At 42.3% G+C, this 25,816-nt stretch overlaps 1 protein-coding gene and 1 non-coding gene across 7 annotated transcripts in view; both read left to right on the top strand.

Annotated features, from left to right (window-relative positions):
* LOC110498478 (uncharacterized) overlaps positions 1–4,551 on the top strand; it is a 32,042-nt gene extending 27,491 nt beyond the window's left edge. For 5 of the 6 annotated variants that reach the window (XR_016488828.1, XR_016488826.1, XR_016488829.1 and 2 more), the window contains 2 exons: positions 482–609; positions 2,234–4,551. This is a non-coding gene — a transcript (uncharacterized LOC110498478). The remainder of the gene's footprint in view (positions 1–481; positions 610–2,233) is intronic. The other variant, XR_016488824.1, reaches the window with a different exon arrangement.
* A 4,823-nt stretch (positions 4,552–9,374) lies between these two features.
* Positions 9,375–25,816, top strand: part of LOC110498503 (uncharacterized) — a 30,349-nt gene continuing 13,907 nt past the window's right edge. The window contains exons 1-11 of the mRNA XM_090209683.1: positions 9,375–9,901; positions 10,308–10,438; positions 10,639–10,803; positions 13,845–14,009; positions 14,399–14,510; positions 15,437–16,316; positions 16,518–16,527; positions 17,007–17,205; positions 20,104–20,550; positions 22,695–22,825; positions 23,028–24,275. Of these exons, the coding sequence (XP_090065809.1) occupies positions 9,619–9,901; positions 10,308–10,438; positions 10,639–10,803; positions 13,845–14,009; positions 14,399–14,510; positions 15,437–16,316; positions 16,518–16,527; positions 17,007–17,205; positions 20,104–20,550; positions 22,695–22,825; positions 23,028–24,275 (3,771 nt within the window). The 5' untranslated portion in view covers positions 9,375–9,618. The remainder of the gene's footprint in view (positions 9,902–10,307; positions 10,439–10,638; positions 10,804–13,844; positions 14,010–14,398; positions 14,511–15,436; positions 16,317–16,517; positions 16,528–17,006; positions 17,206–20,103; positions 20,551–22,694; positions 22,826–23,027; positions 24,276–25,816) is intronic.

Here is a 25,816-nt window from a genome sequence, read left to right as displayed (position 1 = left end):
TACCACAGCTAGGACACCCATGCATACCCCACAAGACATACCAGCAGAGGTCTCTTCACAGTCCCCAAGTCCAGAATAAACTATGGGAGGTGCACATTACTACATAGAGCCATGACTACATGGAACTCTATTCCACATCAGGTTACTGATGCAAGCAGTAGAATTAGATTTAAAAAAACAGATAAACACACCTTATGGAATAGTGAGTGAGGACTGTGAAGAGACACACACAGACACGCACACGCACTCTACACACAAATATATTGTTGTATGGTGGTATTATACATTTTGTATTGTAGATATGTAGTGGTGTAATAATGCTATATGATGTACTGTTTTAGCTTTTGTTTTATGTGTGATGTAAGTGCCTTAATGTGTTTGGACCCCAGGAAGTGCAGCAGCTAATGGGGATCCCTAATAAATACATATGTAGAGTTCTCTACCATGTTTGTAAAGTCTACTTTGTAACCTCTTCCTGCAGGTGGTTGGCTGGAGGCTAACAGAGGAGACTGGGCAGCCATATTGGATTCCCAGATCCAGACGGATGCAGCCAAGGGCCCAGGGATCAACATCACTGAGCAGGTCAGGAACAGAGGCGACATAGTGGAGGTCAGTGGATGGGACAGCATCCTCAACTCTGGGCTGGGGAACAACACTGTTAACTACAACCAGAAACAGACAGTGGAACACAAAACGACAACCAAAATTAGTCTCCATGACAACAGACTGGCTGAGACCAGGGCGAGGCTTAGATTTGGTCTGCGGGGACAGGGAGGTGTCCGTAAGACAACAGACACACACTCGGCTAGCGATGCTCCATCCTGCTCCTATAGTTGTGATTCAGAGAGACTGATGACGCCTCAGGTTAACCCCCTACCAGGTGCTGCCTTCAGCCTGCCTTCTATAGGATCTATCAACTGGAACATGGACCCTGCGACGACACAGACACTCCCTGGCCTTAATCCACCTCACACTCTCCTAATGTTAAACCAGACCTCGGACAATGCCAGTGCCTCAACACTAAATGGCTACACAAACCTATTGACAAATGACAGTAGTAGTAACACTATCAGTCGGTCCAGTGGCAAAGAGAAGCGCTTCCCTTGTTCATTCTGTGGGAAAACTTTCAGTTTTCCTAAACAGGTGGAGATCCACCAGAGGATGCACATAGCAGAGACATCGTTCAGCTGCCACCTGTGCCGGGCCTGTTTTTCACACTTGTCCAGCCTAAAGAGGCACCAGAGGGTCCACACAGGGGAGAAACCATTTGGCTGCCACCTGTGCAAGGCCAGTTTTTCACACTCATCCAACCTGACAAGGCACCAGAGAGTCCACACAAGGGAGAAATCCTAGAGCTGCCCCAGTGTGAGAAGAGGTTCTCGCACCAGCTGAAGATGCACCTGAAGATCCACACAAAAGAGCCCGTTCGCCTGTACGCACTGCGAGAAGAGGTTCTCAGAGAGGAGCTACCTCAGGATACACCAGCAGAAAATGCACACAGCCCATGTGTAGTGACATGTAATTTAGTACTAGTTAGTTTGTAGTCAATTCTGTTTGTTTTGGATGTAAGTAGGGAAACTGAATGAGGTGAATTGAGGAAAGAATGAGTATGATGAGACAGAGTTGATGATATGGTGATCGTTGGTGTGATGGTGTCTCTAAAAATGCTTCACTGATGTAAAGTGAACCTTGTCCTGTTTTGATGCTGGTGTTTTATGAGGAAATGATAGTGCCTTAATTCATGTTTACTTGACTTGAAGTAGTGATGTGTCTAATGTTGAACCTTTTCCAAAGTATTCTAAAATTAATTTTCTCAAAGCGAGTGTCCAAGAGTTACAGAAAAAGTCAAGTGTTACCATAATGAAGTTATTCTACTTGTTACATGTTTTGTACAATTATAAAGTACTGTACTTCACTGTGTGAGTGTATGACCATTTTGTTGAAATTAAATACAACATTGACTCTGTTCTGACTGACTTGGTTATTTGTGTCATTGCAGGGACTGAGTTTTCCTTATCTCAGTTAAGCCAAAACATTATACTTCACTTTTTTAATCAACACATGGACATTTTTTATAATGAACTCCAAGGCTCCATATTGTTAGCTACTTGAATCACAGTGATAGAGATGGGCTTGACTGTGGTTATTTTTACTATCATGTCATGCTTCTGTGTACAGCAGAGAGTTTCTTATATAAACCTTTATGCTTTTCTGTTCAATTTGTGTTTTACAGTCTGCAGTCCATGAGGACCTGCTGATATCCGGTGTTACTGGCGGGAGAGACTGGACCTCTGAAGCGGCTGGTCACAAACTCTGGCCCCGGATCAGGACCCTGGATCAGGAGCCGCCACTCTTCCTTCGTGAGTCGGAACCAGGACCCAACCACGAAGGACAGAGACCCCACCACCACACAGAACACAACCAGTGGACAGGTGGACTCAAGACCCTCAGTCCTGGTGGTCATCAGAGAGACCGAGGATCCAGTCAGCAATTGAGGCTCTTGTCTTCACAGTCTCAGTGCAGGGAAGGAACAGGGCCTGGGGCTGATAGAGATAGACCCTCCTGTTCCTATGATACAAACACCACAGTATCCATGATGAACAGAGCGGGTCACCCTGGGCTTCAGCCTTCACAGAGAGTGGTGGGAGACCCGCCTAGTGGGAGTCTAACTGGAAGTCTTTCTCCTTCAATATCTCCTCTAATGCCTGGTGACTGGGTTCATAGAAAGCCTGGACCTGGGTCTAGCCTTTCTCAGCTGCCTCATAGTTATCCCACCAATACAGACAGGGTCAGGATGGGCTTTCACCATGAGAGGTACCTAGCCTATAACACTGCAGACAATCCCAACAACACCGAAACCATGGCTAGAGGTCAAGGAGGGAGCTCAAAGACTAACCACATGAGGGTGGTGGCTCCTGCTTCTACCTCCTCTGGTGTCATTGGGTCACAACGTGGGAGACCTAGTTTTAGGACGGACGCCGACAAGCCGTACGCCTGCCCCACATGTGGGAAGCGCTTTGCTGAGGCGAACTATGTGAAGAAGCACCAGACCGTTCACACCAAGGAGAGGCCCTTCAAGTGCAAACTATGTTACAAGAGCTTTTCCTTCCAGAGTAACCTTATCAAACATAGGAGTGTCCACAACGGGGAGAAATCGTAGCAGTGTGGCCATTCTTTTTTAGGTCAATTAGGGTAATGTCTGTACTGAGCTTGAAAGAGACTCATCATGGCCTTTTCTCATTTGGATTATCTCAACTTCTGCGTCCTCTGTCTTCCGTCCTCTCTCGCCTCCTTTTGAAAAAGGTAATCGAGGAGAGGGAACGTGGATGAAAATGCGCTTGTTTTAAAATCGACTCACCACCTCCACTTGTGCGTCATCAGGCAAGTGACGTTTACAGGGGTGGATCCCAAAATAAATAAATGTGTAAAGTGATAAAAACAAATTTAGTTGTGTGAGACAAGTAGCATACAGATCTGGGATAACTATAGTTTTAACTGTGCTTTGTGGAAAGTAACTATTTATTCCCCGAAAGTAACTATTTGTCAGAGGGAAAAAGTTACTTTGGAGATGACTACAATTATTTGAATATAGATCCCAAAAAATCACTACTTTTTAAAACTATTTTGAAAATATAGATCTCAGAAAGCAACTACTTTTTAATTTTTTTTAATACAGATCTCAGGAAGTGACTACTTTTCTGAAACTGTTGGATTGGCTGTCTTCAACTAATGGCAGGGTTGTACAGTGCCTAATTAGAAAGTATTCACACCCCTCAACTTTTTCCACATTTTGTTGTTACAGCCTGAATTTAAAATTGATTTAATTGTGATTTTGTGTCACTGGCCTTCACACAATACCCCATGTCAAAGTGGAACATTTTTTTATTTTTACATATTAAAAGTGAAAAGCTGACATTTCTTGTCAGGTATTCAACCCATTTTCTTATGGCAAGCCTAAATAAGTAGACCTTTTTTCAATTTTAGCCTAAAATGACACACAAATCAAACTGCCTGTAGCTCTTAACATGTCACAATAAGTTGCATGCAATATTAGTGTAACATTATTTTTCAATTACTACCTCTCTGTACCCCGCACATACAATTATCTGTAAGGTTCCTCAGTCGAGCATTGGGTTTTTAACATTGATTCAACCACAAGGACCAGTTTTTTTCCCCCAATGCCTCACAAAGAAGTGCACCTATTGTTTTACATTAAAAAAAAAAATACATTTTTTACTGACGTTCAAAATCCCTTTGAGCATGGTGAAGTTATTAATTACACTTTGGATGGTGTGTCAATACACCCAGTTGCCGGAGAGGAAGGAAACCACTCAGGGATTTCACCATGAGTCCAATGGTGACTTTAATACAGTTACAGAAATGAATGGCTGTGATAGGAGAAAACTGTGGATGGAGCAACAACATTGTAGTTACTCCACAATACTAACCTAAATGACAGAGTGAAATGAAGGAAGCCTGTACAATATAAAAAAAGTTCTAAAACATGCAGCGTGTTTGCAATAAGCCATTAAAGTATAACTGTCTCTGGAACTGCATGTTGAAGGTAGAATGAATAGAGCACACACGATCTCCTATACTATTCCAATATACTTGACAGTCATTTGATCTACACGATACATTTCTATCTGAACATTTTGTAAATTACCATTCTCCTGAATGTCCATTGCCCTTGGTCAGGGCTGCCCAACCCTCTTCCAGGAGATCTACTGTCCTGTGAGTTTTCAGTCAAACCCTAATTTAACACACCTGATTCTACTGATTAGCTGATCAACAAGACCTTAACTAGCTGAATCTGATATGCTAAATTAGGGTTGGACTGAAAACCTACAGGACAGTAGATCTCCAGGAAGAGGGTAGGGCAGCCCTGTCCTAGGGGTACAAAATCAAATCATACCAATTAACCAATGATATTTTGTACAGATAAGGATAAATACATTGACACTCAACATGCCACTGAAATGTTCAAAGCTCCAATACATTTTATGATACCTGAAAATACTGCAGAGTAATTCAAACCCATTTGCAAACGGCAAGTTGAATGCTTAGCAAAAACAACTTAGAACCTCTACGTTCATCTGAAGGTAAGTGTTCTTGTTTTGAGCACAATATTTTTTTTTATTTTTTTTTGTACCTTTATTTAACTAGGCAAGTCAGTTAAGAACAAATTCTTATTTTCAATGACGGCCTAGGAACAGTGGGTTAACTGCCTGTTCATGGGCAGAACGACAGATTTGTACCTTGTCAGCTCGGGGGTTTGAACTTGCAACCTTCCGGTTACTAGTCCATCGCTCTAACCACTAGGCTACTCTGCCGACCCATCTTTAAATAGACAGTTTACTCAGAATACAAACTAAAATGATTTTCCACCTACCTTTTGCCATAGTTGATTCAAGAAGGCAGTTTTGTGATATCTAGTTTACTTTTCAATGCTAAATACACATATTTTGTTACTGTTAGCATTCTCAGTAATACTCTACGTTAAACTGTCATTGTGCCTGTGTAATAAAACAAACTACTTTTGGAGCAACATTTTACATTTACTTTTGTAAATGGATTTTAATTGCATGGCAATGAGCTTAGCGTTTTTAGCTACTGTACCTGAGGAATGGGGACTTCCTTATTCCACTTATGTAATAACTCCATTATTATGCTATTATAAAGCCATTTCCAAAGGCCTATGTAACAATGTTGCTATTGTAATAAGTTACTACACATGTATAAGAACTTGTCAAGTGTTACTGTATTACCTTATGTCTCACTCATGAAAACATATGTGTTAGTCATTTTTGAAGTTGCAAAAGTAGTCTAGTGTAATGTTGAGGTGATTCCATGTTCCTCTATTTAATTATAGGCTATAGGCTATATTAAGATTCATATCTGAGAGCCCTCTAAACCATATGCTTGTGATCATCTATTTAGACTAATTCAACTAACTTTTTTCTTTTCAAATGATTTGCCTAGATTCAAATACCTCCAAGTATGATTTGGTTTTCTGAGAGGTATTCAAAATACTTTAAAATATTATTTGGTTTTCTGAGACCTTTATTTGAATGTCAAACAACATAGTTGCCTTTTAGTTGAAACTCCATATAAACTATATTTGACTACTTCGAATTGGTATTTTCAAATAAACGACACAATACAACTACTTTCTGCCGAGGACTGGTAGCATATTGTTTTTAAACGTGTGCATTCTTTTCCCCCGACAAAAAAGCTAAATTCAATAAACATGACTATCGTCAATGAAAGGTGGCTGTCGAGGAGGGGAGGACACTGCAGGCAATACGTTAGTAATTGAACATCTCCTCGACCACGTCGGTTTCCCGGTGTTGTGCCGAAAATCTCCCTCCTGACAGAATCCCCCACCCCCGCGTGAACGCGCACACACTCAATTCTTCATTGCTGCGACTTGTTTCTTGCTAGTTGAGAATTCTGCTCTTCACTCCGTTGTCAGTTTAGCCTACAATTATCTGATCTTAGTAGCAGAAAGCATTTTTGGTTTGGCTATTACCCTTAATCTTGTAATAAATCAAATCTAGTGATACGTAACTTTACATTTCTTCCATCCATTGTGATATTGTGGGAGCAATACCAACCTTCCAATTAATGGCCATGCTTTTCTTAGCCGCTATAAATGCTAGGTTACACAGTTTCTTCTGATAACTGTAGTGTCTACATTTCCAAGCAAACAAAAACAGGGTGAAGGGAGGATCTGTAGACGTGCTGAGAAAAATAACATATTCTTTGCCGGAATTCAGCGAGCCTTCACAAGATCATACATAGCATATGCAAATATGTCCCCTTTTGTTTTGAGAGCATATATTCAGTTTTACTGGTATAGGATCTTCTGTGGATGGTCTTAAACTGCATTAATTTGTCTGAGATTATATGAACATGATTTGGCATTCAGACATACACTACATGACCAAAAGTATGTGGAAACCTGCTTGCCGAACATCTGATTCCAAAATCATGGGCATTAATATGGAGTTGGTCACCCCTTCGCTGCTATAATAGCCTCCTCTCTTCTTGGAAGGCTTTCCACTAGATGTTGGAACATTGCTGCGGGGACTTTGCTCACTTTCAGCCACGAGCATTAGTGAGATTAGGCTTGGCTTGCAGTCGGCTATCAAATCAAATGTTATTGGTCACACACACATGGTTAGCAGATGTTAATGCGAGTGTTGCGAAATGCTTGTGCTTCTAGTAACGTCAGTGCAGTAATATCTAACAAGTACTCTAACAATTCCACATCAACTACTTGTACACACAAATATAAGTAAAGGGATGGAATAAGAATATGTACAAATAAATATGGATGAGCGATGCCCGAGCGGCATAAGCAAGATGGCATAGAATACAGTAATGCAAGATATGTAAACATTATTAAAGTGGCATTATTAAAGTGACTAGTGATCCATTTATTAAAGTGACCAATGATTTTGAGTATGTACAGTGGGGCAAAAAAGTATTTAGTCAGCCACCAATTGTGCAAGTTCTCCCACTTAAAAAGATGAGAGGCCTGTAATTTTCATCATAGGTACACTTCAACTATGACAGACAAAATGAGAGAAAAAATCCAGAAAATCACATTGTAGGATTTTTTATGAATTTATTTGCAAATTATGGTGGAAAATAAGTATTTGGTCAAACAAACCTACAAACAAGCAAGATTTCTGGCTCTCACAGACCTGTAGCTTCTTCTTTAAGAGGCTCCTCTGTCCTCCACTCGTTACCTGTATTAATGGCACCTGTTTGAACTTGTTATCAGTATAAAAGACACTTGTCCACAACCTCAAACAGTCACACTCCAAACTCCACTATGGTCAAGACCAAAGAGCTGTCAAAGGACACCAGAAACAAAATTGTAGACCTGCACCAGGCTGGGAAGACTCAATCTGCAATAGGTAAGCAGCTTGGTTTGAAGAAATCAACTGTGGGAGCAATTATTAGGAAATGGAAGACATACAAGACCACTGATAATCTCCCTCGATCTGGGGCTCCACGCAAGATCTCACCCCGTGGGGTCAAAAGGATCACAAGAACGGAGAGCAAAAATTCCAGAACCACACGGGGGGACCTAGTGAATGACCTGCAGAGAGCTGGGACCAAAGTAACAAAGCCTACCGTCAGTAACACACTACGCCGCCAGGGACTCAAATCCTGCAGTGCCAGACGTGTCCCCCTGCTTAAGCCAGTACATGTCCAGGCCCGTCTGAAGTTTGCTAGAGAGCATTTGGATGATCCAGAAGAAGATTGGGAGAATGTCATATGGTCAGATGAAACCAAAATATAACTTTTTGGTAAAAACTGATCTGTGTAAAGGAAAGAATGAATGGGGCCATGTATCGTGAGATTTTGAGTGAAAACCTCCTTCCATCAGCAAGGGCATTGAAGATGAAACGTGGCTGGGTCTTTCAGCATGACAATGATCCCAAACACACCGCCTGGGGCAACGAAGGAGTGGCTTCGTAAGAAGCATTTCAAGGTCCTGGAGTGGCCTAGCCAGTCTCCAGATCTCAACCCCATAGAAAATCTTTGGAGGGAGTTGAAAGTCTGTGTTGGCCAGCAACAGCCCCAAAACATCACTGCTTTAGAGGAGATCTGCATGGAGGAATGGGCCAAAATACGAGCAACAGTGTGTGAAAACCTTGTGAAGACTTACAGAAAACGTTTGATCTCTGTCATTGCCAACAAAGGGTATATAACAAAGTATTGAGATAAACTTTTGTTATTGACCAAATACTTATTTTCCACCATCATTTGCAAATAAATTCATTAAAAATCCTACAATGTGATGTTCTGGATTTTTTTTCTCATTTTGTCTGTCATAGTTGAAGTGTACCTATGATGAAAATACAGGCCTCTCATCTTTTTAAGTGGGAGAACTTGCACAATTGGTGGCTGACTAAATACTTTTTTGCCCCACTGTATATCTAAAGTAAAACTGAGGGCACACACTTAATGTGTTATACAAATCTATTGTGAATGTATGGGGATCCATAATAAATACAAATGCAAAATGCACCACAACCTGTAGTAAATGTTTATTGGCAGTCAAAATATGCAGTTAAAAATTGGATTATTTTTTGCATCATTGCTACATTTATAAACTGTAAGGGACTGAAGGATTTTACATCTGATGACTTGTGCTGGTGCAAGAAGACCGCCCACCATTCCAGGCTCCCCTTGAGAGTGTGTAGGGATCAGATATGTTTTATTTTAACAGAAAAGTCGTTTGATTTAGTTTAGGTTATTCATTTTTGGAGGTTTGTATGAATATACCCGTTTCCATCCCGCACTGTAGGTGGCAGCATGCACAATACATTCTGCGAACTCAATATGCCAAGGAATAAGAAAATCACACGAAGAAGAGATAAGCGGATGTGAACAGTGACCAATAACAATTTCCACTTTGGCGTATTGTAATTTGTATTGTTGTTATTTAGACGTTTATGAACACACTGGAACTCGACATATCACTACTTCAGCTGCACAGCATCACTTAATCTAGTTCCCAAATTTGTGTTGGAGAAAGGACTTGGTGGATAGATTTGATATAGGTAAGGCTAGCCTAGATGCTAACGTTGGCTAACAATGGCTAATTGCATGGTTTTTCACACTCAAATAGCCTCCGTCATGGAGGTGCTGGCGAATGCAGCAGTGGCAGACATCTGTAAACTCGTAGACGACGACTATGCAGTGTTTCGTTTGGAAATAACTCAAAGCCAGAAAGAAAACAGGGCATTGCGGAGGAAACTACAGCTACTAGAACTGAAGGTGTCACGGGAGCGCGCAGAGAGGACAATACGAGAGCGCGTCCTCGCCAGTCGTCCCAGAAGTGTCAACATTCTTGACCGATACAGAGGAATGGCAAGAGGTACATTTAGCTTCGTCCCCCACTGCACATGTGTTCAGATTCTAGCTATGTGTACATGACCAATAAATGTGATTTGATGTGTTACCCAGAATTGGGTCTTGATCAGTTTTTGGATAGTATGCAATAATTCCTCTGATTACCTAACTATCTTGCGCAAAGAGCCAATGTCATATTCTAACCAGATAATTGATTACTGTATTCCCTATTATTTAGTCCTTGAAAACAATGTGATGCATGGAACATAATACATTAATCAATAAATAATATATCAATAAGTTATGCTTAGTGTTACCTTACATCATTGCCAATTCTACACAGTATCAAAGCTGCCAATAGTGTACAATATAGCGTTGACCATTGACTTTAGCTAACCTAACCACCTCTTTTACCCCAATCACACTCTCAGGTGAAGGACATCTCACTGGAGGCTACAGGAGCTTTGTGAAGCCAGCGGGACACAAAACATGGAGAGATGACCAACCAATCACTGTTGATGAGGGGAGTGGAACCTCAACCCAGCACATTATCATGATAGAGGTTAGTGTAATGGTATTACATAAAAATGACAGTACATCAAATGTGGCCATTTTATTTCAGAAAGGCTCCCCTCAGCTATTCACTTGCTTACATGTACACCCTCATTTATCTGCCATAGGGGAGCTTGTGAGACTTCCCTATGGTATTGTTATGCAATTCTACACATGTACCGGAAATGACCTCTGCTCTTCTTGTCTCAGTCTGAAGATGCAGAGGCTGCAGGTCCTGGGGTCAAGCAGGAGATGACCAAAGGAGAGCACCCACGACACAGCAGAGACAACCAGACTGGAGCGCCCCCTGTAGCCACAGAGGATCTCAACACTGCCACCACTCCCCACGCCAGGACCCAACACAGCATCACGGAGGTCAGTGGAATGCCGAACACCGTCCTCAAGTCAGAGACTGACACAGAGACTTTAACTGTAACACACAGGCTCTTACACACAGGATCTGACCACAGATCAGCCCCAGTGGACACTGAGCTGTCCTCTTGTCCCTGGCTCATAGTATTTACTTTGACCCGTTAGAGACCGGTAATGATCTGTGTTGTTCTTACACTACAGAGATGGACCCTGGCAACATGCCCTTGGCTTTAGAGACACAGACTGATCTGTCTAGAGCGGACTGTAACCGGTATAGTAGTAGTGTATACTTTGAAGGGTACCTAGATAAGAAAAGGGAGGGTCTGGTCGTAGATGAAGTGACTGGGAACGTTTTCGGGCGACGTTCCTCCCACACGGAATGCAGATAGTCACAGAGGAGATGGACACTCATAGGGGAAGAGAGTTCTTAGATTACAGGGAAAGCTTAGAGACAAATCTCGCGACCCACTCCCCTTTACATGCGCTTAGGGATCGCGATCCAGTGTCCATGTCAATGGGGCCTTCCGATTCACACAGCTGCATTCTTTTCGATCGGTTATTGAACTCAAACCACAGGGCTAGAGACCACTCGCAGGGAGGGGGAGCAACATCAGGCAATAGTCAAGAGAAATGGTTCCTCTGCATGTTCTGTTACAAAGGCTTCAGCTGCCCCCGAGGGTGGCGATCCACCAGAGGTTCCACACAGGGGAGAAATACTTCAGCGGTACCCATTGTCAGATGTGCTTCCCCAAAAGTGGCAACCTGAAGATGCACCTGAAGGTCCACACAGGGAGAAATCATTTGGCTGCCACCTATGCCTGGTCAGTTTCACCCATTCGTCCAGCCTGAAGCGGCACCAAAGGGTTCACACAGGGAAGATATCATACAGCTGAGAAGAGGTTCTCCCCCCAGCACCTTCTCAAGATACACCTGGAGAGAGGCCATTCACCTGTATGCACTGCAGGAGCTACCTCAGGATACACTAGCAGAAAAAACATTCCACTCAATAACATAGAAAGTAACCGTTAAACTCGATTGCATTCAATATTTATATCAAATCCTTCATTAAAGTCAAAAAATGAATTCATTATGGTCAATAGAAAAGATCCACAGAAGCATTTGGAATAACGAGAGTAACAGATTTCAGTGTTGAATATTCCTGGGTAGAATGTTGAATCCAGACATTGTGTGATACTCTGAGTGTACAAAACTTTAAGAACACCTGACTAATATTGATTTACACCCCCCTTTGCCCTCAGAACAGCCTCAATTCATCGGCATGGACTCTACAAGGGTCAAGTGTTCCACAGGGATGCTGGCCCATGTTAACGCCAATGCTTCCCACAGTTGTGTCAAGTTTGCTGGATGGGTGTTGGACCATTCTTGACACTAGAGGTCGACCGATTATGATTTTTCAACGCCGATGCCGATTATTGGAGGACCAAAAAAAGCCGATACCGATTAATCAGACATTTATTTATTTTTTCCCCTCTTTTTTTATTTGTAATAATGACAATTACAACAATACTGAATGAACACTTATTTTAACTTAATATAATACATCAATAAAATCAATTTAGCCTCAAATAAATAATGAAACATGTTCAATTTGGTTTAAATAATGCAAAAACAAAGTGTTGGAGAAGAAAGTAAAAGTGCAATATGTGCCATGTAAGAAAGCTAACGTTTCAGTTCCTTGCTCAGAACATGAGAACATATGAAAGCTGGTGGTTCCTTTTAACATGAGTCTTCAGTATTCCCAGTTAAGAAGTTTTAGGTTGTAGTTATTATAGGAATTATAGGACTATTTCTCACTATACCATTTGTATTTCATATATTTGACTATCGGATGTTCTTATAGGCACTTTAGTATTGCCAGTGTTCCATCACTCTCCTCACCCCTACCTGGGCTCGAACCAGGAATACATCGACAACAGCCACCCTCGAAGCATCGTTACCCATCGCTCCACAAAAGCCGCGGCCCTTGCAGAGCAAGGGGAACAACTACTCCAAGTCTCAGAGAGAGTGACGTTTGAAACGCTATTAGCGCGCACGCCGCTAACTAGCTAGCCATTTTACATTGGTTACACCAGCCTAATCTCTGGAGATGATAGGCTTGAAGTCATAAACAGCACAATGCTTGAAGCATTGCGAAGAGCTGCTGGCAAAGCGCACGAAAGTGCTGTTTGAATTAATGCTTACGAGCCCGCTGGTGCCTACCATCGCTCAGTCAGACTGCTCTATCAAATCATAGACTTAATTATAACATAATAACACTCAGAAATACGAGCCTTAGGTCATTAATATGGTCGAATCCGGAAACTATCATTTCGAAAACAAAACGTTTATTCTTTCAGTGAAATACGGAACCGTTCCGTATTTTATCTAACAGATGGCAACCCTAAGTCTAAATATTGCTGTTACACTGTACAACCTTTAATGTTATGTCATAGTTACGTAAAATTCTGGCAAATTAGTTCGCAATGAGCCAGGCGGCCCAAACTGTTGCATATACCCTGATTCTGCGTGCAATGAACTCAAGAGAAGTGACACAATTTCACCTGGTTAATATTGCCTGCTAACCTGGATTTATTTGAGCTAAATATGCAGGTTTAAAAATATATACAGTGGGGCAAAAAAAGTATTTAGTCAGCCACCAATTGTGCAATTTCTCCCACTTAAAAAAATTAGGCCTGTAATTTTCATCATAGGTACACTTCAACTATGACAGACAAAATGAGAAAAAAATTCCAGAAAATCACATTGTAGGATTTTTAATGAATTTATTTGCAAATGATGGTGGAAAATAAGTATCATCTACTGTAAAATAGTTTAGTAAGGTTTGACTGACTTTTGAGTTATCATAGCTGACTCATATTTACCCACAACATCATATTTATGTCCACAATGATGGGCTTAACAACAATGATGTAATTCTGTAATTACAGTAGAGGTAACACTTCATGTTGAAAGTGTGTTTATTATCTGTGTGTATGTACTTGAGGGAGTGTATGTCTGTACTCTGTATCACCTGTCTCTTCCAGGAGGAGGAGGGTCCAGAGGTGCTGCTGGTGAAGGAGGAGGGGTGTGAGGAGGGTCTGGGGAACCCTGAGGGGACCATGGTCATGGAGGACAGCCAGACTATACCTCCTCCTGAACCCACAGAGGAACCAGCTGTGCAGCACAGGACCACACACAGCCTCACTGAGGTGAGCCCACTGTGAACTACTGTCTGTATGGTATTAGGTCAGGGTCCACAAAGCCTCTCAGAGTAGGAGTGCTGATCTAGGATCAGTTTGCATTTTAGATCATATTGAATAAGACTATTTAGACGGGTGGGAACCTGATCCTCGATCAGTACTCCTACTCTGATTCTCTTTGTGGATACGGACCCAGGTCTTGATTAATTTGGTCTTAAGTGTGGGACCATGCCTTTTGAATTATCAAACCATTTAAGAGTGTTAAATAATCAAATTAACTAACACGTTTGTATAGTACTCCTAGCAATCCCTCATTGCCCAATCAGCAGATGCCCCATAGCAGGTTGCTTATATCAGATTTCTTGATCCAACATCCTCTCACTCAGTATCTCTTACAGTCAGTAGACATGGAGGATGGGAAGCCTGATCTGCTGCTAGTCAAAGAAGAGACGATAGAAGACGAACCAGAGAGCATTGATCTGCTGAGTCAACTAAAGATGGGGGAGCAAGGTAAGAGAGACATATATATATATAGCCTACATACAGTAATAGGTCTTCAATGGGAATAGTGATGCGCCTGATTTATTTTTGTATGAAACAATATGAGTACTTCATTTATAAATCAACATCAATACAATTTGTATGAAATACAAATAAACAATATGATGCAACATAAGTCATAAGCTAGGTTTCCATCCAATTGGTGAAAGATTTTAATTAGAATATTATCAAATCTGCATTTTCCCACCAGTGTGTTTCCAACAAACTGACTTGAGGGTAAAAAGCAGTGCGTAATGACGTAGTGCACATAAAGGGTACTTATTCCACTTTCAAAAATTAAATGTTTCTGCATCACATTTTGAACTCTACTGATAGTAAACTGTTGCGTTATACGCGAATATGCCCACTCTGGTCTTGAGGAGTGCGTTCTAGCCAACAGCTCGCAGATACAGTGCTGGTAAACCAGCCTACATGATGAGATAATTATGGATAAGAGCAGGATTTTTATTTGTCAAATGGCAGCCAAGCATCGATCATGTCACCAGAATAAGTAGCTTCAAGCTGAACACTGCATGTTCACCACCCTGTGAAGTCCATCGTAACTTATTTGTATCTGTAATAAACTGGATGCTTTCCCAAGTGGTAGTGGGAGAACCACAAAACATCACGTGACTCCATGTTTATATCAATACTTTCGTATAAAACATTTTACAGACAAAAAAGATCCCACCATGTCTAGCATATTTACTTTTGTCAACTTTTGGAAAGTTTAACAACAAAATTGCTGTTTCCATCAGGCCCTTTTTTTAATCGTAAACGTACGTTACTCGTATAAGCGGTTGGATGGAAACCTGGCAATAGATATCTCCAGGCCATGTATATGATTTTTTTCTGTTGTGTCATGTTTAAGTCTGGATTGTAACATTTGCCTATAGGTGTTTGGTTGGAAGCTAACAGAGGCGACTGGGCTGCCATCTTAGATTCCCAGACCCAGACGGGTGCAGCCATGGGCCCAGGGGATGACATCACTGAGCAGGCCAAGACCAGAGGCAACATTGTGGAAGTCAGTGGATGGGACAGCGTCCTCAACTCTGGACTGGGGGACAACAGTGTTCAGCACAACCAGAAACAGACAGTTGAACACAAAACAACAACCGAGCAAAGTCTCCATGACAACAGACTTGCTGAGACCAGGGCGAGGCATAGATTTGGTCTGCGGGGACTGGAAGGTGTCCCTATGCGGCGGGAGAGAACAGACACAGACTCAGCTAGCGATGATCCATCCTGCTCCTATAGTTGTGATTCAGAGAGACTGATGGTGCCTCAGGTTAACCCCCTAACGGGTGCTTCCTTCAGCATACCTTCTATAGGATCTATCGACTGGAACATGGACCCTGCGACAACACAGACACTCCCTGGCCTTCATCCTCCTCACACTCTCCTAATGTTAAACCAGACCTCAGACAATGCCAGTGCCTCAACACTAAATGGCTACACAAGCCCATTGGCAAATGACTGTAGTAGTAGCACTATCAGCAGATCCGGTGGCAAAAATAAGTGCTTCCCGTGTTCGTTCTGTGGGAAAGCCTTCAATTTCCCTAAACAGGTGGAGATCCACCAGAGGATGCACACGGGGGAGAAACCGTTCGGCTGCCACCTGTGTGAGAAAAGGTTCTCCCACCAGCACCACCTGAAGAGGCACCTGAAGGTCCACACAGGAGAGAGGCCATTCGCCTGTACGCACTGCGGGAAGAGGTTCTCAGAGAGGAGCAATCTCAGGATACACCAGCAGAAAATGCACACAGCGCATGTGTAGTGTCGTGACATGTAATGTAGTACTAGCTAGTTTGTTTTCAGTTAATTCTGTTGGTTTTGGATGTATTTATTTATAGGCAAGTCAGGAACAAATGTAGTAGGGAACTGAGGAAAGAAAGAGTATGATGAGACAGAGTAGATGATATGCTGATGGTGTCTATAAAAATGCTTCACTGATGAAATGTGACTATGACCATTTAGTTTGATACTGGTGTTTTATAGTGCCTTAATTCATGTTTACTTGACATAAAGATCTGTGTAATGTTGTTATTTTTCCTAAGTATTCTAAAAATATATTTTATCAGAGGGTCCCAGATTTACAGGAAAGTTTAAGTGTTACCATAGTGAGAAGTTATTGTTTTGTACAATAAAAGTGCTGCACTTCATGTTATGTGAGTGTATGACCATTTTGTTGAAATAAACATGTGCTGATTGACTTGGTTATTTTTGTATCATTGTAGGGACTGAATTTCCCTTCTCAGTCGAACCAAAACATACTTAATTCTTGAATCAACATATGAAATAGTTTTTATAATATACTCCAATCACTCCATATGGTTAGGTACTTGAATCACAGTGTTAGAAATGGGCTTGACTATGATTAACATTGTATGATGTCATGTTTTTGTGTACAGCAATGAGTTTCTTATATAAACATTTATGCTCTTCTGTACAATTTGTGTTTTACAGTCTGCAGTCCATGAGGACCTGCTGATATCCAGTGTTGCTGGTGGGAGAGACTGGACCTGTGAAGCGGCTGATCACAAACCCTGGCAACGGATCAGGACCCTGGATCAGGGGCCATTGCTCTTCCTTCCCGAGTCAGAACCAGGACCCAACCGCAAGGGACAGCGACTCCACCACCACACAGAACACAACCAGTGGACAGGTGGACTGAACAATCTCGGTCCTGGTGGTCATCCGAGAGATGTAGACTCCAGTCAGGGATCAACTCTGCAGCCTAAAAACATTGTTTTTATGGGCAGAGGCAACTCATTCCATTCTGAGGCTCAAGTATACAAGAAAGTACATTTCCGACCATTACTCCTGAACCTGTATAAAAACACATTAGCAACACCTGATCTGGTGCTGGGATTATGTGCATCCCTAAAACGGCGAAAGTAATCAGTTAGATATCTGGGCGCAGAACCATATATACTTCTGTAAACCAAACCTAGCCTCAACAGGCAGCCAGTTTAGTTCCAGAAAGCAGCTCCTGCCTATGTGAGTACATGGACTCACCTTCAATACTACCCTGATCAGCTTATACTGGACTATCTGGAGCTTCCCCTTCGTAAGTGTAGATGAGCCCCCAAACCAGGAAGTACTAGCGTAGTCAAAATGGCATTGAATGAGGGCAGTGGCTAGCACTTACATGGAGTCCTTATCAAGCAGCTTGGACTTTCTAGCCAAAAACTTAGTCCTGGCATTTACCTTCCCTAGCACTTTATTGGCCACCCTCTCACCTCCCAAACTTCCATCTAGAATGCATCCCAGGTAGCTAACAGAGGTTTTAGTAGTCACCCCCTAACTCCACTCTGCTTTCAGAAAACCTACTCAATTTAGGTCTGGATCCAAAAATAATTGCCTCAGTTTTCCCTAAGTGCAGAGGGAGCTTATTATCTCCAAGCCATTTGCTATTGTTAGTATGCTCTCCAATATAGTTGTACTTTTGTGAGACTCCAGAAGTCATTTGCATAAAGGAAAATTATCTTTCATAACGTTAATATACACTAAAAACAGTAGAGGCCCAAGCACGCTCCCCTGCGGAAGGCCACAACTCATTCGTTTTGCCTGAGACAGTGTACCATTAACCTCTACTACTTGCTCCCTACCTGATAAATAGGACTTTACCCAGCCTAGCGGGATGCTGCATTACCCCAGTGCCTCCATTTCGAGATTACTGTGTCAAAAGCCTTTTGTAGGTCAAGCAGTACCATTCCACAGAGATTTCCTTCAATCTCTTTCCTGATGAAGTCAGTCAAGTAAAGTAGACATGAATCGGTGGAGTATGTTTTTCTAAAACCTGACTGAAAATCATACATTAGACTATGTTGACATATTCATACATTTGCTCATGTACAACTCTCTCCAGGATCTTTGATGTTACACTGGGGATAGATACAGGCCAAATAATTCCCAGGTTCAGACTTTATCCCCTTCTTATACAGAGGTATACCTTTAGCTTGTTTCATATCCCTGGGAAAGATGCCTTGTTCAAGAGAGAGATTAACGATATGCCTAATACAAGGGCCAATTTGCTCAACAGAATCTCTAAGAAACCTTGCAGGAATGTTATCCAGGCCTGTGGCTTTGGAGCTAGCATACTGACTATTTTGGCTGTTGCTACCTTTGCAAAAGAAAGAGTTTGGCTGAACCCCTAACTCTGCATAATAATTATTGACTTAGTTGTTTCCATGCTCGCCAGCTTGCCAGTCAGGATGGGCGTTCAACACCAGGTGCCTAGCCTATAACACAGCACACAATCCCAACAACACCCAAGCAATGGCAAGAGTTCAAGGAGGGAGCTCAAAGACTAACCACCTGAGAGGGTGGTGGCTCCTGCTTCTACCTCCTCTGGTGTCATTGGGTCACGACGTGGGAGGCTGAGGATTAGGACAGACACAGACAAGCCGTACACCTGCTGCACGTGTTGAAGTGGTTCGTTAGGGCAAAATATTTGAAAGAACACCAGACCGTTCACAACAAGGAGAGGCTCTTCAAGTGCAAACTATGAGCTTCACCTTCTTGACTAACCTTATCAGACATAGGAGTGTCCACAATGGGCGAAATAGGAGCAGTGTGGCTTGAGCTGTGCACAGGGGCTATCTGGGAACCATTCTGTAGCTGACATACTTAATCCTATAAAACCGTTTTTCCAGGTTTCCTTTTTTGCAGGTTCTCTCTCGAAATCACTTTTTTTTTTAAATAGAAAAACAACATTTGATAAGTCCACCTGAGGTCTGGGAAAAATAGAAGATATTTAGTTTGTGTAGTTACCCTTTAATGCAAATGTGCACCAGCAAGAGACTATCTTTTGGTCGTGATGTTTCTGTAGCGCTCATGTGATTGCATAGTTTGCTAAACAAATGGCCACTGGATTGATGCAAATAATCAAGCCAGGTCGTCATAGGCTACATTGTAGTTAACATTTAAATTAGTTTTTTGGGAAAGGCTTTCCATCTCTATCAGAAGAAGGTTATCATTAGCATCCTCGCTAACCGCTACACAAAGTGTAAACACAGGCACACACACACGGGCGTTCATGTTTCAGGAAGTTGTAGGAAAATACGAATCACATGCATTCTTTATGTCTTATGATTCATATTTTAAATATCGTTGAATTACGTTTTAATGTATAGATTATGTGATTCCGTCCGATTTTATAGGGCTCTACATATCATGTGAAGTGTCTTGGTAAGAGGATAATTAACACATTAATCACTTTTTACAACTTTTTATTTGAAACATCCTTGTCTGATTACCTGTTTTTAGAGACAGTAAACCTAGGCTAGAACAATGACAGTTTAATATTTACCTTACGGAGGATTAAATAAAGTAATTATATTTTCTACTCTATTCTTGCTGACACACTGTTCTAAAGAAGTCTGGGTTGAGCTTGGAAGATCATGAATAGAATAGTTAGTACCGTAATTCAACAAACAGCGCGCATTCCTATTCCATTTCACCACAGCATTTTAGCTATGACGCCAACCAATAAGATGCCTTCTCTTTAGTGCGAAGTTAAGCTAACGTAACCAGGCTTAGTGAACGGATGTGCAGTAACCAAGAACAAATTCCACGTTAGCGTTTTTGTTATTTAGACGTTTATTGACACCGTGGAACTCAAAATATGACAGTAGCAGCACACACTTGCCTCAGGTAGTCTTTAATTCGCGTTGGAGACGGAACTTGGTTGATAGATATCTAGCTAGCTGCCTGCTAACAACAATGGCGGACTGTATGGTTTTTCACACTCAAATAGCCTCCGTCATGGAGATGCTAGCAAATGCAGCCGTGGCAGAGATCTGTAAACTCGTAGACGACGACTATGCAGTGTTTCGATTGGAAATAACTCAAAGCCAGAAAGAAAACAGGGGATTGCGGAGGAAACTACAGCTCCTGGAACTGAAGGTGGCACGGGAGCGCGCAGAAAGGACAATTAGAGAGCGCGTCCTCGCCAGTCGTCCCAATAGTGTCAAGATCCTCGACCGATACAGAGGAATTGCAAGAGGTACATTTAACATTCGGCTGAGGGGAGTGTCGCCTCTGCACATGTGTTACTCAGAATTGGGTATTGGTCAGTTTTTGGATAGTTTTGTAAAGAAACAGGCAGGGAGTGCAGCTCTAACCCTTAACATTCAGGTCCATTGCCCCACGGAAATCGATACATGCTCAAGTGGCAGTGGCAGAGTAGATATCCGCTACTTTAAACCAGGGTCCGCCACACAACTCCCCTGTCTTGCTAGTTATTGTTTATGACCCTCTCTTGATAAATTACTTTTAGTTACATTTGAACATAGACTGCACAAATTGACTGACTGGACTCAGCCATACCTTTTTTTACCCCCTTTTCCTGGTATCCAATTGGTAGCAGTTACAGTCTTGTCTCATGGCTGCAACTCCTGTACGGACTCGGGAGAGGCAAAGGTCGAGAGCCATGCATCCTCTGAAACACAACCAAGCCACACTGCTTCTTGACACAATGCACATCCAAGCTGGAAGCCAGCCGCACCAATGTCTCGGAGGAAACACCTTACACCTGGCGACCTGGTCAGCGTGCACTGCGCCCGGCCTGCCACAGGAGTCGCTAGTGTGCAATGAGACAAGGTGGGATGGCGTATCGCTGCAGAATGCTGTGGTAGCCATGCTGGTTAAGTGTGCCTTGAATTCTAAATAAATCATGGACAGTGGCACCAGCAAAGTGCCCCACACCATCACACCACCTCGTCCATGCTTCACAGTGGGAACCACACATGCGGAGATATCCGTTCACCTACTCTGCATCACAAAGACATGTCGTTTGGACCTGAAAATCTCAAATTTGGACTCATCAGACCAAAGGACAGATTACCACTGGTCTAATGTCCATTGCTTGTGTTTCTTGGTCCAAGCAAGTCTCTTCTTATTATTGGTATCCTTTAGAAGTGGTTTCTTTGCAGCAATTCGACCATGAAGGCCTGATTCACAAAGTCTCTTCTGAACCGCTGATGTTGAGATGTGTCTGTTACTTGGAACTCTGTGAAGCATTTATTTGGGCTGCAATTTCTGAGGCTGGTAACTTAACTTATCCTCAGCAGCAGAGGCGGTCCTCATGAGAGCCAGTTTCATCATAGCATTTGATGGTTTTTGCAACTGCACTTGAAGAAACTTTAAAAGTTCTTGAAATATTCCAGATTGACTGACATTCTTGTCTTGGTGGACTTCATGTCTTGGTGGACCAAGTAATGGTGGACTGTTGTTTCCTTTACCAAGTAGGGCTATATTCTGTATACCACTCCTACCTTGACACAACACAACTGATTGGCTCAAATGCATTAAGAAGAAAATACATTTCACAAATTAACTTTTAAGAAGGCACACCTGTTAATTGAAATGCATTCCAGGTGACTACCTCATGAAGCTGGTTGAGAGAATGCCAAGAGTGTGCGAAGATGTCATCAAGGCAAAGGGTGGCTACTTTGAAGAATCTCAAATAAACAAATCAAAATATATTTTATAACACTTCTTTTGGTTACTACATGATTCCATGTGTTATTTCATAGTTTTGATGTCTTCACTATTATTCTACAATGTAGAAAATAGTAAAAATAAAGAAAAACCCTTGAATGAGTAGGTGTGTCCAAACTTTTGACTGGTACTGTAGGCAAGAGGAGTAGTGGTGCACATGCTCATACACGCACTGTTGTGGATGCGATGTCCGACTCGTATCACTTCTGACACCAGTGTAATGAAACAGGCAGGGAGTGCGGCGCGAACCATCAACCTTCTGGCCTGTAGCCCTGCGGAAATCGACTGTGCCCCAAAAGCATGCTCAAGTGGCAGTCTATCCACGCTTATAAATCCAGGGTAGCTACAGTATGCAACAATACTTCCCCTGATTTCTGAGCTATCTTGCACAATTTATTTTACCTTTACTTTACCAGGCAGGTCAGTTAAGAACAACTTCTTGCACAAAGAAACAATATCATATTCTATCCAAATTCTTGATTTACTGAATTTCCTATTTTCATACTCAATTAAAACAATGTGATGCATGGAATGGAACAATAAATAGTATATCAAGAAGTTATGAGAAGTGTTAGCTTACATCCTTGCCAATTGTAGACATTGTACAATATAACTTAACCATCCCCTTTCCCTCAATCACTCTCTTAGGTGAAGGACATCTCGCTGGAGGCCACAGGAGCTTTGTGAAGCCAGTGGGACACAATACATGGAGAGATGACCAACCCATAGCTATAGGTGAAGAAAATGGAACCTCAACCCAGGACGTTATTGTGATAGAGGTTTGTGTCACAGTAAAACATTAAAAATGACAGTACATCAGCTGTGGCCCATTTTATTTCAGAAAGGCTCCCTTCAGCTTTTAATTGGCTTACATTTACATCCTTATTTATCTGCCATAGGGGAGCTTGTGAGACTTCCCTACGGCATTGTTATCCAATTCAACTCATGTACCGGTAATAACCACCTCTCTTCTTGTTTTAGTCTGCAGAAGCTGCAGGTCCTGGGGTCAAGCTGGAGAGGTCTGAAGGAGAGGAGGACCCACAGCACAGCAGAGACATCCAGTCTGGAGCAGTGGCTGGAGTGGCGCACCCTGTAGTCACGGAAGACCTCGCCACCGCTGCAGTGCCCCAGACCAGGACTGAACGCAGCATCACGGAGGTCAGTGGAACGCTGAACGCCGTCCTCAAGTTGGAGACTTTAACTGTAACACAAAGGCTCTTACACACAGGATCTGACAACAGGTCAGACCCAGAGACACTGGGGCAGGAAATGCTGGGCTGTCCTCCTCCTCACGACTCAGAGTATTTACTTTATGGTAACCCGAGTTTGAGGAAGGTTCATTCCTATTGGGACTCAGATGACACATTAGAGACTGGCAATGATTCGTCTTCTTCTTACACTCCAGAGATGGGTTTAGAGAGACAGGCTGATCTATCTAGAGGGGCCTGGAACCGGTACAGTAGTAGTGTATACTCTGAAGGTTGCCTCGATAAGCAAGGGGAGGTTATAGATGAGGTAACTGTGAAAGTGGAGGGCGATGCTCCTCTGACATGGAATGTAGACGAGACTCACTTAGTAGAAGGACACTCGCAAGGAAGATATTTCTTAGATTACAGGGAAAGCTTAGAGACAAATCCAAATGTCATGACCCACTCCCCTTTACAGGCGGTCAGGAATCGCAACCCAGTGTCCACGTCGATGGGGCCTTCCGATTCACACAGCAGTGTCCTTTTCGATCAGGTATTGAACTCAAACGACAGGGCTAGAGCCCAGGCTCAGGAAGGGGGAGACACATCAGGCAATACTAAAGAGAAACGGTTCCTCTGCATGTTCTCTAATAAAGGCTTCAGCTGCCCCCAGAAGGGGGTGATCAACAAGAGTGTTCACACAGGTGTGAAATCTTTCAGCTGTACCCAGTGTCATATGCGCTTTGCACAGTCCGGCAACCTGAAGAGGCACCAAAGGGTCCACACAGGGGAGAAACCATTCAGCTGTACCCAGTGTCAAATGCGCTTTGCTCAGGCTGGCCACCTGAAGAGGCACCAGAGGGTCCACACAGGGGAGAAACCCTACAGCTGCCCCCAGTGTGAGAAGAGGTTCTCCCACCAACACCATCTGAAGATGCACCTCAATGTCCACACGGGAGAGAGGCCATTCAGAGAGGAGATACCTCAGGATACACCAGCAGAAAAAACATTCCACTCTAACATAGAAAGTAATCATTCCACTCGATAGGTTCTGATGTTTAGATCAAACCCTGCATTAAAGAGAAATATACATGTTCATTGTCAGCATAAAAATATCCACAGATGCATTTGGAATAAGGAGAGTAACAGATTTCAGTGTTGAATATTCCTGCGTAGAATATTGCTTCCAGGCATTGTGTGATTTATAAGGCATATAGAAGCCTAAAAAGTCTTACATATTGTGTTTTACTCTGTAGGCAATATGAAGTTCACAAATGCCTATTTCATTACTTCAATTTAACTACTTTCCCAAGACATTTTTAATGAGAAAATGAATGCAGTTTATCACATTATCATGCCGATTGAGAGGTGTCTGTGTGTTTATCATATGGTGTATTTAAAACTTGTTTGTTTAAATAATAAACACAAAATGGGACTTTTAATTCTAAGACTTTCATTGAGACTCTCTTTAGTATATATTACGTCTGATCTTACACTATTCTCTATACACCGACAGCGATTTATAACCAATATACTCTTAAGGCCTACTAAATATACCTACACATACCAACACACTAACAAACACCTGCTGTACACATCAAAATAGTTTAGTCAGGTTTGTCTGATGATGGCTTTTGCCATAAGTCATAGCTGACTTGTTTTTACCCACAACATCATATTTATGTCCACCATGATGGTTTTAACAACAACTAAGTAATTCTCTAACTATCTAAAATATGATGGGGTCATTGCTGTGAGCCGGCATCCTTCTGTGAGCCGGATGGCACCGCAAACGTTTCTCCTTCTTCCTCCAAGACACTCCGAATCAGAATCACTTTTATTTGCCAAATATAAACTCAGCAAAAAAAGAAATGTCCCTTTTTCAGGACCCTGTCTTTCAGAGATAATTCGTAAAAATACAAATAACTTCACAGATCTTCACTGTAAAGAGTTTAAACACTGTTTCCCATGCATGTTCAATGAACCATAAACAATTAATGAACATTCACCTGTGGAACGGTCATTAAGACACTAACAGCTTACAGACGGTAGTCAATTAAGTTTCATCGTGACATTTTACTATCTCTTCATTTTATTTTGGTGATTGAATGTATTTTTTCCTGTTATTGTTAACTGTAGGCTATAACAATTTAATTGAAGGCCTATCACAAACCTTTTTGGCCTGAATGCCAAGCATCACATCTGGAGGAAATCTGGCACCATCCCTACGGTGATGCATGGTGGTGGCAGCATCATGATGTGGGGATGTTTTTCATCAGCAGGGACTGGGACCCTAGTCAGAATCAAGGGAAAGATGAACAAAGCAAAGTACAGAGAGATCCTTCATGAAAACCTGCTCCAGAGCACTCAGGACCTCAGACTGGTTCACCTTCCAACAGGACAACGACCCTAAGCAGACAGCCAAGACAATGTCGGAGTGGCTTCGGGACAAGATTCTGAATGTCCTTTAGTGGCCCAGCCAGAGCCCGGACTTGAATCCGATAGAACATTTCTAGAAAGACCCAAAAATAGCTGTGCAGCGACGATCCCCATCCAACCTGACAGAGCTCGAGAGGATTTGCA

This window comes from Oncorhynchus mykiss, chromosome 19 (assembly GCF_057628025.1).
Source record: "Oncorhynchus mykiss isolate SJ-2025 chromosome 19, ASM5762802v1, whole genome shotgun sequence".
Lineage (NCBI taxonomy): Eukaryota > Metazoa > Chordata > Actinopteri > Salmoniformes > Salmonidae > Oncorhynchus > Oncorhynchus mykiss.
The sequence above is the reverse complement of the archived record's forward strand: the minus strand, read 5'-3'. Positions and strand labels throughout refer to the sequence as shown.